This window comes from Pituophis catenifer, unplaced genomic scaffold (genome assembly GCF_029215685.1).
Source record: "Pituophis catenifer annectens isolate HBS135680 unplaced genomic scaffold, rPitCat1.0.hap2 SCAF_1, whole genome shotgun sequence".
NCBI classification, from domain to species: Eukaryota; Metazoa; Chordata; class Lepidosauria; order Squamata; family Colubridae; genus Pituophis; species Pituophis catenifer.
The window spans coordinates 42,544,015-42,561,100 of record NW_027256881.1 but is presented as its reverse complement, the minus strand read 5'-3'; the positions used below and the strand labels follow the sequence as shown (position 1 = coordinate 42,561,100).

Genomic DNA, 17,086 nt, shown 5'->3' with positions numbered 1-17,086 from the left:
GTGCTTAAGCTGAGATTTCTGAAAACTTGAAACCTTTTGCTTTTTCGGAAATGAAGACCAAGGACGAGGGACCTCAGGTTTAATTTGACACCTCCACATCTATGTAAGTCGAGGGCAATGGGCTTTTTAAGCAGGCTGCTTTTGCATAGCACAGTACTTTTCAGCCAGGGGCATCCAATTCTGCCTCTACGATTTCAACATACTGAGAGGCCCGATGGTATTCTTGCCCCATAACTTGATTTCACTCGTTTCTCTGGGCGATGGATGCAAACACACACACACACACACACCCGCCCCACTCCTCCCCACATATACACACACCGAGCCTGCAAGCCTAAACGCCACCCCCACTGCGGAGAGGCCGGAGTGGACCGCAAGTCCCGCCTAAGCGGCTGTTTGAATGGCCAGGGGAACTGCCGCTCAGCCCGGGCCCCTCGCCGCTTGTCCTGCTGAGCGAGGAGATGGTGCCGCCGAAGCCTTTAGCGCAGAGCGGGCTGCCCGGGAGAGGCGCTGAGATCTTGGGGAGTGGGGCGCGGGCCCGTCAGTGGAGTCATTGAAGAGCCGGAAACTTCATGACGACGTCCGCAGGTGTGCCTTAAGTTTGGGGGCGGTGGGGGAGAGTGTGCGGGACCCTCGGTTTTTTTCTCTTCGGGGAGAGACACTGAGCGAGCTTGAGACGGCGCGACGAGGAGCCATAAGAGCAGGGAAAGCAGGAGCCGTCTTTCCCCTAGTCCTGCCTCGTCTTTGCCCTTTTCTTTCTTTGGCTCAGCAAAAAAAAAAAAAAAAAAAAGTGAGGGGGGATTAATTGATGAAGGATGGGAAGCAATTGTCATCCCAGAGATGTCCAAAGTTCTTAATGCTGCTAGTCACCCCGTGCTTTTGAGTCACAAAGTGTCTTCTACCCCAGGGTTTCCACTAAGTAGAGTACTGTATCTGAAGGAATGAGAGATTATCAGATATAGGAGTGTTTTTCTCCCTACGTTTCTTTCTTTTTATCAAATCTTGTTAACAGACCTCTGAGAAGAAAAGGGGTACTTCTCTCTTTTCTTTTCTTTTCTTTTCTTTTTTACACATTACAGGTAATAGGGCTTACTTATATGTCAAGTTACATATATTTGGTATGGTTATAAATTCTCCAAGGTGTCCCGTAACTGAATGAAAGGGAAATCAACATCTTAAATTTGATGCCATGAGATATGTTGGGTTCAGATCTAAGTTCCATGAAATGACGTTTTTACATTGCAGGAACCAAAAACTTGAGGACTAGCTGTCCTGAGGAAAAGGTCCTCTGTGTATGTTCAGTGTTATCATTCCTCACCACCATACAAGAACTAAATTCTTCTGAGGCTTTAGACCCAGAATTAGAAAAAGTACTGTTCTGAAGTTTTATACTTTTTGAATTGTAAGTGGTTTTTCTCTCTCTGTCTCATCTGTCACTATCCTACAAATAGGAGAAAAGTCAAGGGAAATGTGGCATACATGGGAATATCTACTTACCAGGAACGGACAGAAGCTAAAAAATAATACCATCAACAATAACAACAACTGAATTGCATGAATTGAATTGAACTGGAATTGAATAGTAATGCTAAATCAGGAAAGTTTTCTGACATCAGACTGTTTTAACAATAGTATCAACAATATTACATTCTTCCTCCTTGCCATACATTGTCCTACAGAAATATAACAAGCATAGGATAGCCAGGAGTGGAATTTACTGAGAAACTATGAGCTCCATTCAGAACTAGTACACAAAATAAATCCCTGGGCTAAGAATTCATAGTTCTCAAGGTGTGCCTTTTATACCTGGCTGTGAATAATTGGGAGTAATTTTTCTTTTTTCTCTTTTTTTAAAAAGCCCCTTGCCCTTGAGGCCTACCCACTCTTGCTCCATATCCTGAAAACCATTTTGAAATTCTTTTGCTCTTCATTCTGGCCAGGCTCCCAGAATGCTAAATTGTTTTTGAGCTGGAAATATGGTCAGTAATCTTTTCCCTTGTGATAAGTGGAAAAGCCTTGGACTGCAATATTTTTTTTAAAGAAGCTCACTATAGGAAATGAACAGCATGTTCCAGAAGGATCATTCTCTGAAATAGGCCTTTCTAATAAGTGTACAGTAGTGGAATGAGAAGGTTTCAATATAAATTTATAAAGTAACATATCTTGCCAACATCTTGCTGGATAAAAATATTGCAATAAAAATAGTAATGCATTACAGTATATATTCTGATGATGAAGGAAACATGGCAATCCTAATACCATAAGCCTAATGTCCCTAAAAGTGGCTGCAATGTTGTTTAAATGTGCTCAAATACAAATAAATAATAATACATCATTGCACAAATAATGGAATTAGATAATAGCCACCAATCAGTAATTGTATTGCAGCTTATTTGGCAGCCTTCTATGAGACAATGGTTGGGTTTATGTATGGTATAGTGCTAAATCATTACATCATTTGTTTGCTATTGGCTTAGTATGATATATGAAACTGTCAATTCTGTATAATAAAGAATGGTTTACATTTACAACATTCATTAATGCAATGTATGAATCCAGGTAGTTTGTTTATTTGTTTCTTTATTTATTTATCAATCTCACAGAACAACCCTGGGCAAACTAACTTTATTCAACACACTGCAACATAGTATGATATGTAAACGTTATTTGCAGTATAGGAAATACAATAGCCAATATTTTTTACACCAGAAATGTTTCTACGGAATACTGTATTTACTGATTTATTACAAGTATATCTTGTGCTTCATCCAACAGTTAAAGGTAGCTTAAATCATTCTTTCCTTTACCTTTATATTATCCCTTTATTAAACCTAAAGACCAGATTAATGTGGGACGTAATGGCTGGGTTTATAGGGTGCTAAGCCATAATGTGTAGGACATTTTGGTTTGTTTGTTTTATATTGCTTTGTCTTACCATATAATGTAAACCTTGCTTTCAATCTGAATTTCCCAAATTCAAGTAAATTATTCAGACCTGCAGATGCTCTCCTGTGATGGCTGTACCACACCTTTCAACATTTCCCTTCATTGGTAACTCTGCCCAGGGTTGCCTCACCTTCTGTAGTGCTGTTTGAAAATTAAAATCTTCCTTTCCAGTTTTTAAAAGTAACAACTAAACCTGCAGCTAACACATCATTTTAAAAAGGTGATTTCTTTTTGTATCAGATACTGTAAAAGAGGGAAATAATTGGCTATAGAGAAAAGAAACAAAGTTCTTCCTTTTTATGCTTGTTTATTTTACGTGTTGGGAAAGTATTTTGGGCAAAACCTAACCTCCCTGAACTTTGTGGGTGTTTCTTGCAATTTAAAAAGAACAAGTTTTTATTCACTTGAGTGTACAATGTAAACTTTATATGAAAAGACACTGTTGATTTCACTGATATTTTGAATTATTTCATAAGGGCCTTATATCAGTTAATATATTCAACAGTGAAACATTAGATCCTGTATCATGATGTTAAAGTATGGGAATTAATCTATTTAAATAAAAACAGCTAAACTACTACCTATCAAATGGAAATAAACTTTATTTACATGTAAAAAAAAGAATTTTATCAAACTTGTGAAGTTTAATACTCTGTGGGGTACTAATAAATCTAAACATACAGTTGTGCATTCTAAGCAAAGATACAAGTTTAATTCAAAATAAATTCAATAAACCTCAATGGGATTGTGCTGTTACTTTATACTTTAAAATGAAAGAAACAAAAAAAGGCACAGGAGGGAAAATGTGTGTAGGTTCATAATGCTGAATCAGAACACAAGCAAGCCAAAGTGATGAACTCATTTATTTTTCCCTTGAGGAATCAAATAAGAGACGGGAAGTCATTGACTCATAAATAAGATCATTCATTCCACAAATGTAAACAGCATGTATTGTGCCAGCAAATATTTCTGTAGTCCTTTGCCTTCTGCAAAAATGTAAAGCAAATGATTTTCGGGAATTATAACTTAAAAAACAAACCTTTACAATAATGGAAATCAGAATGTTGTATGACCAGTACAATAGTGGTTATCTACACAGAAACTTAAAGTCACTGCTAATTTTGTTATTAAGCAATTGACATTTTTACATTATATTACATTCTAAAAATAATAAAACAAGTGATTATTCAAAAGGAAAACAACAAAAATTGAGAAGAGAGAATTGATCATTTTTAAGTTGTATCAGCAAAATAATTTTATATTTTATTTTTAATCATCATGGACTATAACATTTCAGAAAGATTTTGCTATATTATTTGTGGTCAATTATTTGATTTAATAAACATTTTAATATCTTAACTTTAAAATTTATTAAAAATTATTTATTTATAAAATATGAAATTATAAAATTATATATCATATATTAAAATAGCTTATAAATTTCAGCTTCTGTGCTTTGTTTTAAATTATATAAAATGTGTTTTAATATTGTGTGATTTGCCAGATAAAGTAGAAATGCATTTTTTAAAAAAATATTAGTTGAACGAGAAACATAATGCTTTATGATATAATTCTATACATTTCTAATTAAATAAAGCCCATTTATCTGGCTTGAACCCAGTAAGTGTGTATGATTGCTACCTTATATCTTTAACTTATTTCTTAACTTCTTAAGTTTCTGAGTCACTGAGATGTTCTATGAATTGTTCCTATAACAGATTTCTTAATTCAAAAAAAGGAAAGATGATTTGCATTTAAACAGTATGGTGTATATTTAATCTTCATCCATGAATTGCTGTATTATTGCAATATAAATGAGTTCATGTTGACATTTTAGAATCAGAATTGGAATTAATTTTTTCTTGATATCATGAATGTACAATTTGGCAAATATTGCACTCATCATAAATTTGTAATATGCATAAAGACATAATCTTATGCTAAGTATTGAAGTAATCAAAACATACTTATTTGACAATTAAAATACTTTTAATTTGTACAATACATGTAAATGTATGTATATTAACAGTTAAAATCTTATTAAATATTTCCTTTTTTTTCAAAGCCTAAATATGGCAGACTTCCTAGAGCCAGAAAGGATAATAAACTGGAAGGAAAGATGCATGGTTATGGAATCTCAACTAATGAAGTTTCGCCTTCAAGCCAGCAAAATTAGAGAACTGCTTGCAGAGAAGGTAAGTCTTAGAAAGTCCAATGTAATTTATTGTATAGTTTAGCAATATAGATTGCTTAATAGATACCTATTGATTAATTACATTTGCTTAAATAGATACCTTTTGATTAATTAGCTTAATCTTGCCATAGTGATCACTAGAAATGTATGTATGCTTTTATCCATTGTAGGAAAATATACATGTGTCTAAAAATGCTTCTCAAATCTTTTCTTCAAAGTTATGAACTGCCACAACCACTCAAAAGGTACCCAGCCAAGGTTTTCTTGAAATACCCACACATCGGGGGTGGGTTCTAAAATTTTTTACTACCAGTTCTGTGGGCGTGGCTTATTTTGTGGGGGTGGCTTGATGGTCATGTGACAATTCTTTAGGATTTAGCAGAGGTACTGGTCTACCAGGCTTTTAACTGCTTGTAGAGCTGTACCGGTTTACTCATTTGTTTTTGGAGGCACTGGTCTACCCATTTATTTTTTCAGGCATCGGTCTACTCATTTGTTTTCTTTTAACACTGATCAGCTGTAGGGCGGCCCTTTGAAGCCCCACGGCAAGAGTTTAAACTGTTTTTTCCCCTCTAGCCGATCAGCTGGGACTCAAGAGGCAGTAATAGATTGGGGATGGGGCCAAATAAAAGGTAAGAATAATGCAGGGGGGGCAGGGGGGACAGAACCGGTTTGGTGACATCATATCACCACTACCGGCTCGGCGGAACTGGGCGGAACCAGGAGAAACCCACCACTGCCACACATGCCCAGAAAACTAATGTTGTGATAGTTCATCCCTGCTTAGTTACGTTTTGCCCAGCCAACCCCAGATAAGTGCTGTTTAGCCTCAAGATGAAAGTCAGCAACTATGCAAAACTCAAAATCTGGGGGAAAATAACATTCCCCAGCAATATTTATATGCTCCCATACATTTGTACATGCAGTACATGTAAGGGTAGATAAAAGAATCCAAGGTAATTCTCAATATAAAAATATGTCATTTCCTTATTTCAAAATAATTATTATTGGAAGGCAAATAGATTGCCTTCTTCACTAAAGAATAGTGTTTGAACATGCTCCCCCTGCGTCCTTTTGAATAGCCAAATATTAATTGGGATACACGTTTGTCAGTGGTGGGTTGCCCTCGGTTTGGACCAGTTCTCAAGAACCAGTAGTAAAATGGGTGGGAGGCTCCGCCCACTGACCCGGACATCATCATAGGTGATCTGCGCATGCGCAGAAGCAGTAGTAAAGGTAAGTAGAACCCACCCCTGATGTTTGTAGCAGTTACATATGTTGTTTATTAAATCAAGGAGTCTGGACATATGGGTGGTGAGTCAGTGATCTTGAAAGCAAAGAGATTGATGATTCATGGCCCTTTTGTAGTACCTGCAGTATTTTTCCTTTCTGTGGAATCTGGATATTATGGAGATGGAATATATGCAAATGATAAATCTGACTCATCAGTTACATATATAGCAGGAACAGAGAACATCAGTGTGTGTAAAGACTTTATTTTAAGAAGATGCACAAAAAAATGCAGAGCACATTCTGGCACAACTGGTTATGCCTACATTTTCAGTATAGCTTGAGTTGGATTGGATTATTATATATATATGGCAGGGCATGCTTAAAATATATGTTATATGTTTGCAAATAATCACTATATTTACTTTAAAGCAACTTTTTATAGAGAAAAGGGCATGCATTTGCAATAACTGTCTTGAAAAAAATGCCTGGAAAATATGTATTGCTGTAAGATAAGTGTAAACATTAGGTTCTAATATGAAATAAAATAAGGTTATTCTTGTGAATAAATATATACATTAAGAAGAAAGGAATGAAAGGAAGGAAGTAAGAAAGCTGCAGGTCAAGCATCGAATGATTAGGTGTGAAAGGAGAAAAAGAAGATGTACCACATTTGTATTCTATCTACAGAAGTTTGCTGAATTAACATTGAATGTTATTCAATGTTGGTGATAGCATAGTATCCATTACTTCAGACAGCATCCTTGTTTAGGGGGCAGGACCAGAGGTGGAATTCAGCAGGTTGTGATAGGTTTTGGAGAACCGGTAGTGGAAATTTTGAGTAATTCGGGGAACCGGCAAATACAACCTCCGGCTGGCCCCAGAGTAGGGTGGGAATGGAGATTTTGCAGTATCCTTCGCCTGCCACCCCCACCAAGCCACACCACGCCCACCAAGCTGCACCACGCCCGCCAAGCCATGCCCACAGAACCATAGTAAAAAAATTGAATTCCACCACTGGGAGGACATATATGTTAACAGAACTCTATCCTCCAATGAAAGCAATACAGAGACTACCAGAGGATCGGCGAGATTTTTTTCATCTGAGGTAATGCCATCAATTGAATTAGTTGTAGGGGTGCTGCTACAGAATTGAGATAAGTGGGGAGCATCAATTTGTAATAAATGTGATTCGTTTGAAACAATAAAAAGTTTCAAATAGTTTACTTATTCATGAACAGTGTAGTTGTTCATTAGGATTTGTTCAATATATCCTGTTCCATAGAAAGGGTTTTATGTAGTCATTTGAACTACAGTGGTGGTCTATTACTGTTGCCGTCTGATGGGATTATTGGAGAGAATTGCTGCTGTAACAATGTGCCATAGAAAAGCAGCAAAAGATTACAAAGAAAGTAATAAAGCTTCCATATAACTTCAAAAATATTCTAAATATTTATTACAAGATTAAAGAAAATCATGATTCTGTTCACGTATAGATTAAAATTATTTTTTTAAAAAGTATTGAGAAAATAAGCCTTTTGTTGGATACTCATTAAACTGAATAAGCAGATTAAAGCTGTAAAAATACATCAAAGGGAATCACTTTACATTTAATCAAATCTAAATCAGACACAGTGTAAGCTTTAGAATGTTATTTTTTTCTTAATTCAGGACAAACAGACATAAAAAACATTAATGAGAGCTTCCACAAAATAAGCATACACATTAAAACAAAATTCTTATGGTTTCTCTCTGTTGCCTTTTTTTTTTTTTTTCGTCATTTTTATCAATAATTTGCAATCAAATTTTTGCACAATAACTTTGTTTTCTTTGAAAGAAAGGTAATATTCCCCATTTATTTATTTCCTTCATATATTTATGTTTATGCTATCCAGGTGAATCTTATTAAACAGTTTAATACATATGTTTTCCTAAATTGTCAGGAATGGATCATGAACATCTGATAATCTGGAAAGGTATAAAAATTAAGTGAATGCCTTATGTCACAAGCACTCTCTTCTTGGCAAGATATGTATTATGCTTTTCACATGTGAGGTATTTAATAGTACATCAAAATTATGGCCACTAAATGAAAGCTACCCATTTGTTACTGGCCATACCCTAATAGCTAAAAATGTAAAGCTAAAGATTAGATTATGATTTTGTTTTGCATTGTATAATGCTTGTATGAATTAAAATAAATTAGAAAACAGCAGAAAGGAATGACCTTTAGGAATAATTCTTTTAACAACCATATTCAGGGATGAAAATAACTTGCATATGTGACTTTCATGGATTTTGGTTTTAAACTGCTAATAATATTAATGTGTATCAGCTGGGTTGGATATGTTAAGTTTATTTTTCAGTTGATTTTTGTATAATTTTGTTTAATTGTTTTAGAATAACATTTACTTCGATGACTTATGATCTAAATAACAAATATGGATGCAATCAAAAAGACAGCATCTCAGCATTCCTTCTCCCTCAAACTTACTCTCCATATTTTCTTGCAGTTTGTTTTAGTTAGCATTAGATTATCTTTTCTCATTGAGAACAATTTGGCATTGAAGGAGAACAATATCACTTATTCACCACATGAAAATTGGAAAAGTGGTGGATTAAAATGATATTTCTGTCTTTTAAAGGAGAAGACTCAAAATGACAGAAAAAAGGCATCTGTTGTAAGGCAGGGGTTGGAAGACAAGTGAGAGAATGGACATGTTTATACTATATTGCTAGCTATAGGAAAGAACTTATGTCTAAATTTAGAGAAAAAATGTTTGCTTAATAATTAGCGGCTGTGCTGGAATAGTTGAACTTTGGCATATTTTCCTCTACTTTTTGGAAATCTGTTTTACGTGTTTAATACTGTACATGCATTGTCCATAAACATAAATAGCTGAACCCACTTACATTCTGCTGCTTTAGCTGTTAATGATAAAGTCTGTGCACAACACTAATGTCACATCCTGCCTGTCTCTAACTAATTTTATTTCATAAGTCTTTAAACCAATTTAAGGACACGTTATAAAAATATGCTATTGGACATTCAAATTTTATTCTACCTTAAGTCCTCTGCAGGACTTGTAAATTACTGCCTACTTGACTGCCCTTGATTTGTATGGATTTCCATCCATCAGTTAGGCAGGGAAGTTTATCGGTTCAATTCTTTTGGGTGATAAATGATTGATAATAGCCATACGCTTAGTATTTTCTGTTGTAATTTTTGTATTGTGATCAGGGACATTATTGCAAAGCTTAGGAAAACAAATTGGCAAGAATTGTTATAGATCACAATAGAGAAATGTAAAAAATATTTCCTTGCCCAAGAATATTTTGGCTGATTTTATAATATTCTACTGCTTTCCAGTCGAGTAAAAATATACAAAATAAAGTTGCCCAGTGCTTCAGATTGATTGCAAAAAAGTGTTTTGGAGCATGTGGAAGCATGAATATACCTCCTATCTGAAACTCTTTAAAGCAGCTGCGTCTTTTCCCAGGATTCTATTGCAGGTGCAGAAGGTAAGACATGTAGTCCTTGGACAAGATGCCAACACCTTGTAGACAGATGCTACATTTGTAATCCCACATGCTCTGAAGCACATTTTCCAAATATTTCTCAATCATGGCACAGTCCTATATGAAAATACTCTAATAACTCATTGGCTCAATTCACATATAATACTGATAATTGATTTAGTGCAGTGGATAACTTCTAATAAAGAGGATAACTTCTCAGTGTTTAATTTGTTTTCACAGAATCCCAGTTCATTATTATATTGTAACTATTGTAACAGTTGTGGCGTGGCGTGGCGTGGCATGGTGTAGGAATAGAATAGAATAGAATAGAATAGAATAGAATAGAATAGAATAGAATAGAATAGAATAGACCCTCAAGTTAATGGAGGATGGCAGTAATGGAGCCTGCCAATTACTTTCATAACCCAAGGATTCGTAGGAGTGAGTCACGTAACTTAAACATGATCACTCCCTGCTTTCGTCCATGCATTTGCTAATTGAATGCGCAGGTCATTAAGTGTATCAGCTTTCTGAGGGTGGGGAAAGCCATGGAGGGCCTAGTGCTTTCCCCGACCTACTGAGATATCTCATGCTTTCCCCCCGACACCCCACATCCTGCCCGACCAGGTCACTTACCTTATGTAGATCTCGATGATCAATGGAGCTGTCTCCTCTCCAGCCTTTCTGCTGTAGTTTTACCCCGAGGCCTACAGGTTTGAGAGATTGCATCCCTATAGGCTTCGGTCATTTTTGCAAAAAAACTTTGCTGACGAGAACAGAGCTTGGGAGGGATGTGTGCGTGTTTTTGGTAGATTGGGTTATGGATAACAGATGCAAAGAATGAATTAAGCAGTTCTACTTTCTCTCTACTGCCCATTATTACCTTGCCATCTTCTTCCATTAGTGAACTGATTGTTTCCTTGACTTTTTTTCTTTTTATGCGTTGAAAGAGACTTTTTAAAAATTATTTTTGATATTTGTTGCAAATCTTACTTCGTTCTGTGCCTTAGTTTTCCTGATTTCATCTTTGCAGGTTTGAGCTATTTGTTGGCATTTTTTTTTTATCTTTCAGTTTGTCAGAGTTCTTTGTGAAACCATGCTGGGTTTCTTATTTTTCTTTTCCAGTGGTATTGAGCTGGATTGGACTTTTATAATCATTTTTTTATAAACATATATTTTATAATCATATTTTAAAGATTGCCATTCTGTCATAAAGCATGGTTTATAAACCATAATGTCTACATGAAATGAACCTATTATAACTTGACCTGTACATTTTATCAAAAGAATTTTCTTTTAATTCATTTTTCTTATTAACTAAAATTATGGATTTACACATCATACTTTTAAATCATTAAATTAACAAACCTGTGCACATGCAAAGCATTACTATCTCAGTGGCTTTTAAAAAGCTACAACATAATTAATATTTAAAGTTTTTTTTTTACAAGCTCAAAAAATTCAGTTTCTGTCTATTTCTTGACTCTTTTTTCCTTTACTGTTGATGGTTGATCCTAAAAGGCAGAAGCTATCTATAACTCTGTTATCTTAATTATCAATTCTAAGACTGGTAGTTGTACCTGTTGTCTTTAGTCTGATCTTTTTTATATTTAGTTTTAATCCATTTTTTTCACTATGCTCCTTGACTCTTATTACTAGACCAGGGGTGTTAAATTCGTGGCCCACGGGCCGAATGCATCACGTGCTGCCCACGCCCACCCCGGTTTAGCGAAGGGGGAAAAAGTTGTGATACATCACGTGGTGACAATGTGACACCACAAGTTTGACACCCCTGTACTAGACTTTGAACATGCTTTGTATTTTCAGAGTAGTGTCATCATCATAGCTTACATAAGGGGTATAAAACTCGCTGCCTGTGGGCCAGATGTGTCATGCATTGGCCACACCCACCCCGTTTTAGCGAAGGGGGAAAATTGTAATACGTCACATGATGACAACATGACATCACGAGTTTGACACCCCTGGCGTACGTTTTTGACATTTCTTCCTGCAATTTTATTTATTTATTCACTAGCTGAATACCCGTGCTCCGCTACGAAACTATGTGATTGGGCTTGATAAATCGACAGAGTTTGAAAATTAATTAGTAGTTACAATCGGCCTCTCTTCTCCCCTTCTCTCTCTCAAGCTAGCCCCACAGAAGCCTCTCCTCTCCTCTCCCCTTCTCTCCCTCAGGTTTGTCCTACAGAAGCCTCTCCTCTCTATCTCCTTCTCTCCCTCAGACTTGCCTATAGATCCTCTCCTCTTCTCTTCCTCAGGCTGGTCCCATAGATCCTCTCCTATCCCCTTCTCTCCCTCAGGCTGGCCCCATAGATCCTGTCCTCTCCCCTTCTCTCCCTCAGGCTGGCCCCACAAAAGCCTCTCCCCTTCTCTCCCTCAGGCTGGCCCCATAGAAGCCTCTCCCTTCTCTCCCTCAGGCTGGTCCCACAGAAACCTCTCCTCTCCCTTCTCTCCCTCAGCCTTGTCCCACAGAAACATCTCCTATCCTATCCCCTTCTCTCCCTCAAGCTTTCTAGCCCCTTCTCTCCATGAGGCTTGCCCCACAGAAGCCTGTCCTATGCTATCCCATTCTCTCTAGAGTTATTTTCAAGTTGGGAAGGAGAGTAGAATGTCTAACTAATTAGCATCAGAGCGTGTTATAATAATATAGGAAATACTAATGCTCTAATGGTCATTCCAAAAAATCCTTTCTTAGTGAGCACCTAGAAGCCAAGAAGAACATATGTGGCAAATTTCAAGTTTGTAGGCTTTGCGGTTCTGGAGATTTCGTGATTATTGTGTGAGTGGTTTTCGCTTTTATATATAGAGATTATTCCACCTTTATTATTTTTATAAATAATTCAGTGTGATATACATACCTAATACTCCTTATTTTCCCCACAACAATAATCCTATAAGGTGATTTAGGCTGAAAGAGTGTGACTGGTGCAAAGACACCCAGCCAGCTTTCATGCCTAAAGTGGGACTAGAACTCACTTTCTCCTAGTGTCTAGGCCAGCACCTTAACCACTACACACAAGACTATGGCATGCCTATAGTTTTAGGAACTATTCCAGATCTTATAATGGACATAGTTACGTCTTAGCAAAACTTACTCCTAGTGCACTTGGAGCATAATGACCTAGCAAATTTTGCTTTGACACACTGTCTCTTTCTATTTCTTAGTATTTATTCTTAGTATTTGATTATATTATGCTTAGTTTACACAGTGAAGCCAATAATGCATGGTACATCAGGGACTTCGTTCTTCAGCCAACTTGTTATAGAGCCCAGTCCTATTTTGGGGCTGAGAGCTGGTGACTTGCCCAATGTTACCTAGTAGGCTAGGACCTATATGTCCTTCCTCCTAATCTAGCACCCTAAACTAAAATCCACTTTTAGTCCTCACTTACCGACTACATATTCAACGGTAAGTCCTCACTTTACCTACACATGTACTGACTACATATTCAACGATTATTTAAAATTATGATGGCACTGAAAAGGGAGATTTACATCCGCTTCTGAAAATTGCTGCCATTGTAGCATCCCCAGTCTACTGTACTGTAAAATTTGATAAGATAAATAAAATATTTAAGAAAGCCTTAAACACTATAACATGATGGCTCTTAGTTTGACAACAATATATTTTCAATTAGAGCCGTGGTGGCCCAGTGGTTAGAATGCAGTACTGCAGGCTAATTCAACACTTCCAGGAGTTCAATCCTTATCAGCTCTAGGTTGACTCAGTCTTCCATCCTTCCGAGGTCGGTAAAATGGACTCAGATGTTTGGGGCAATATGCTAACTCTGTAAACTGCTTATAGAGAGGGCTGCAAAGCACTGTGAAGCGGTATATAAGTGCTATTGTTATTGCTATAAATATTCAAACAGAAGAAAAACTTAAATAAAAAACTTTTTGCCAACTATTTGTTGAAGAATAAATTATTTCCCCCAGTTTGATTTCACACATTCTCTTTGGTAGTTTTAGGCAAGGTGGAATGAGGCTGTACGTCTAGAGGTTTTTTTCTTGGTCTCTTCCCAAATTAAATATTATTTTTGTTGTGTTATAAGCAAATCATTCCATGCCTGTGGTGATACTTATTGCTTTAAAGGGTTTTTAAAAGGTGCTACCCAAATCTTTCTGATTTTAAGCAGCCTATAGCAAATGAAAACATAGCCCATCTTCAGGAAACTAGAGAACAGTTTATAAGTCTCTAAGCACACTTGGAAATGATCTTTCATCTCTTCTATTTCCTAAAATGCAGAGCGTTTACAAAATGAGATGTAATGTGCTTCCTTCAGCAGACCTACAGGGCAGATTTAAAATCATTTTATGTAGGAAATGTATCTATAATTGTTGATTAGGAAACAAAAAGAAGCTGCTTGTGGTTTCCTCTGATATACCTCTTCTAGAGTTATATTACAAATGCATCACACCTTTCCTGTTGTGTTTTCAGATCAATCTGAGCAATTTTATGTTTCTGTACTGCTGTCAGACAAAAATGACTTCATCACATTTAATGTTGTAGAATTTTATGTGCCACATATAGTCTGCCCACCTTTGTGAATTGGCTATTTGACTGTTAGCTGATCACAATCCAATTTTCTTTTCTTTTCTTGTCTGTTTTGAAGTGGTTTTAGATTGTAAATGTCTGTGTTCTCTCCAGTTGAAAAAACATAGACATAAAAGAACAAGTAATGGAGAATGATAGGAATAAAAGTTTACCTTGTTTAAAATGGAAGATGATTATGTGGCTGGTTTGGTGAAAAAGAAACCCAGCAAGAATATAAATAAGAGAAGATTAAAAATGAAAATGTAATTGGGAAATTATTAGAAGCAGACTAATAAAAAGAAGCCCAAATCATAACGTGTGGTAATTACACAGGAGGATGAGTAGAAAAAGATGGTCAAGAAAGACTTAATAAAAATATACAATTTTCCACATTGGAATTACCATTCAAAATCAGGTATTTCTGATCTAACTGATATATAAACAATTCCATTTAGGGAGGTACATTTAATACCTGTCTCTGGTTATTAAAAGCAGTTATTATTTAGCAGTCTACCTTCTTTGTGCAAGGGGCTAAAGCCAGAGACCACAAATATAGAATAATTATATTTATCAGGTGGGTGGGCCAGAACTGGAAATCTTGATACTGTTTATAACTCTGCTTAGGAAGTTAATTACATGACTTAAAGAATAATACTCAGCAATGATTTTATTTGATCCATTAACTGAAGAGGCATAAAGCAAAAAGAACACAAATGGATTTGAGCTTGAAATACTTTCATCCACCTGTTGGCATTAAGCTACTCTAATAGAATCAGCAGACTATTTCAAAAGTCTCTTTCTCAGAAGCCTTAACAATTTTTAAGTCTGCCTGTTCAGACCCATTCGTCAGTTCCTATGACAGGGCAACTATCCATAATAAAACTTTTGTCAGAGTTTTTGGAAGGTACACAGTTTGAACACTTTGTATGTTTTATTATTTTTACAAGGAGGCATAGACAGATCTGTGTGTACTCAAGTATATTTCTAGTCTACACAAAACATTTTATGCAGTCTGCCGGAAAGCTGACTTAAGCAAAGCATACTTTGAGCTCCTGCAAAACTACTTAACATATTTACTTGACACAATCACTCTTTAATCTCAGGTTTCTTTTATTAACTAGTTGAGGACTATTATCTGACTATGTACCTTGTTCAATGTTTTAGCTGGATCCTGTTTTGGACATTTTTCTTTTCTCCACCTTAAACTCTAAATGTGCAGTTTAACTGCATGACTCATTCTCACAGAAATACAGGCACTAGAGTGATTTTTTTTTCTATAACAAAATTTGGGATTACATTGAAATGGATGGGAAAGCTGAATCATGCAGAGTGACCATGGGAAATCTAATGTAAGGACGAGAAACACATGATCTCCAGATTCTCTGAGATTATTTATTTATTTATTTCCATTTATATTGTATGGCTGCCTATCTCAAATTCATGACTGTGGGCAGCTTACAGCAATTTAAAATACGACAACGTATAACAATAACAATATTACTCTCAGCCTCAGTTGTAGTCCAGACCAGAAAATCAGCTGCACACAGCTGCATAAAAGAATCTTGCAAGTCTGATTGTACTGTACCTCCTTGTCCTCCTTCTTATCGTTCAGTACTTCTCTGAGCTACTTTGAAATGTTATCTCATGGACTGCCTAAGCAACATAGCCAGCATAGTTCTGTCAAGGTCATCTTCCTTTACCCTTTACAAATACAAATTTAATCAGCAGCTAAAATAAAAAACTAAACAAATGACAAACTGTTCCAAAGTGATGAGGCATTCCTCTCAGTTTATAGAATATGCTCCAGTTCTATCCAGAGGAGATAGTCCCTTAGGTAACCAGGACCCAAGCCATATAAAACTTAACTGGTCAGCACCAGGATTGAATTGTACCCAGAATCCCTTGATGCATTTCAAGTAATTGTAGATTATTATTGAAAATATAATAGCAAAACTCTATGTATGCCAGTAGGCCTATGCATGCTCTGTGTATATCAGAAATAAGTGCCATTGACCTCCTGCAACTTCCAGATTCCAAATAAAGAAATTTGTTAAAATCTGAGCTAAGGACAAAAATATGGAAGCATTTCAGGATGTAAATACTAGGTGCAGTAAGTACCGATGTCCTCAATGTCTTTGCACAAATGCTATTAAGAACCTCCATTGTCAACAGCACTTTTTTCCCTAAAGCTTTGAGGAACACAAAGGAGTGATCTTTCACAGAACTGTGACAAAGTTTTCACAATGTAATTCTGCTGGTATTCTCCCTCTCCCCAACCACTATTAAATTAAACAGACAGTTTTAGTGCCGTATGTTGCTTAGCTCTCTCAGCCTTTTTTGAAAGGAATTCAACTAATTGTCTAATCCACTGGAAAGCTTCCATAAACAAAACAGAGAGGGGGACTTTCCTAAAAATTAAGTTTGCTCCTTAATAGGAGCCTCCCCTTGGCAGTGAGAATTAGATGGATTCTACCCTCTGGGTGACCTTGATGTATACTTTCATTTACCTATATACGTTGGTAACAAATACTTTATATAATATTGTTTTAAGGATTATTTAGGCAATGTAGTTTAACCCCTTGGACATCTTCAACTCCATACAAAACCTATTTATGATTATTAATACTTTCACTGAGAACTGT

The 17,086-nt window shown here is 36.2% G+C and overlaps 1 protein-coding gene across 2 annotated transcripts in view; it reads left to right on the top strand.

Annotated features, from left to right (window-relative positions):
• Window positions 1-466: 466 nt before the first annotated feature.
• Window positions 467-17,086, top strand: part of PLEKHH2 (pleckstrin homology, MyTH4 and FERM domain containing H2) — a 64,890-nt gene continuing 48,270 nt past the window's right edge. For both annotated transcript variants that reach the window (XM_070948443.1, XM_070948435.1), the window contains exons 1-2: window positions 467-588; window positions 5,012-5,141. In XM_070948443.1, the coding sequence (XP_070804544.1) occupies window positions 5,019-5,141 (123 nt within the window). In that variant the 5' untranslated portion in view covers window positions 467-588; window positions 5,012-5,018. The remainder of the gene's footprint in view (window positions 589-5,011; window positions 5,142-17,086) is intronic.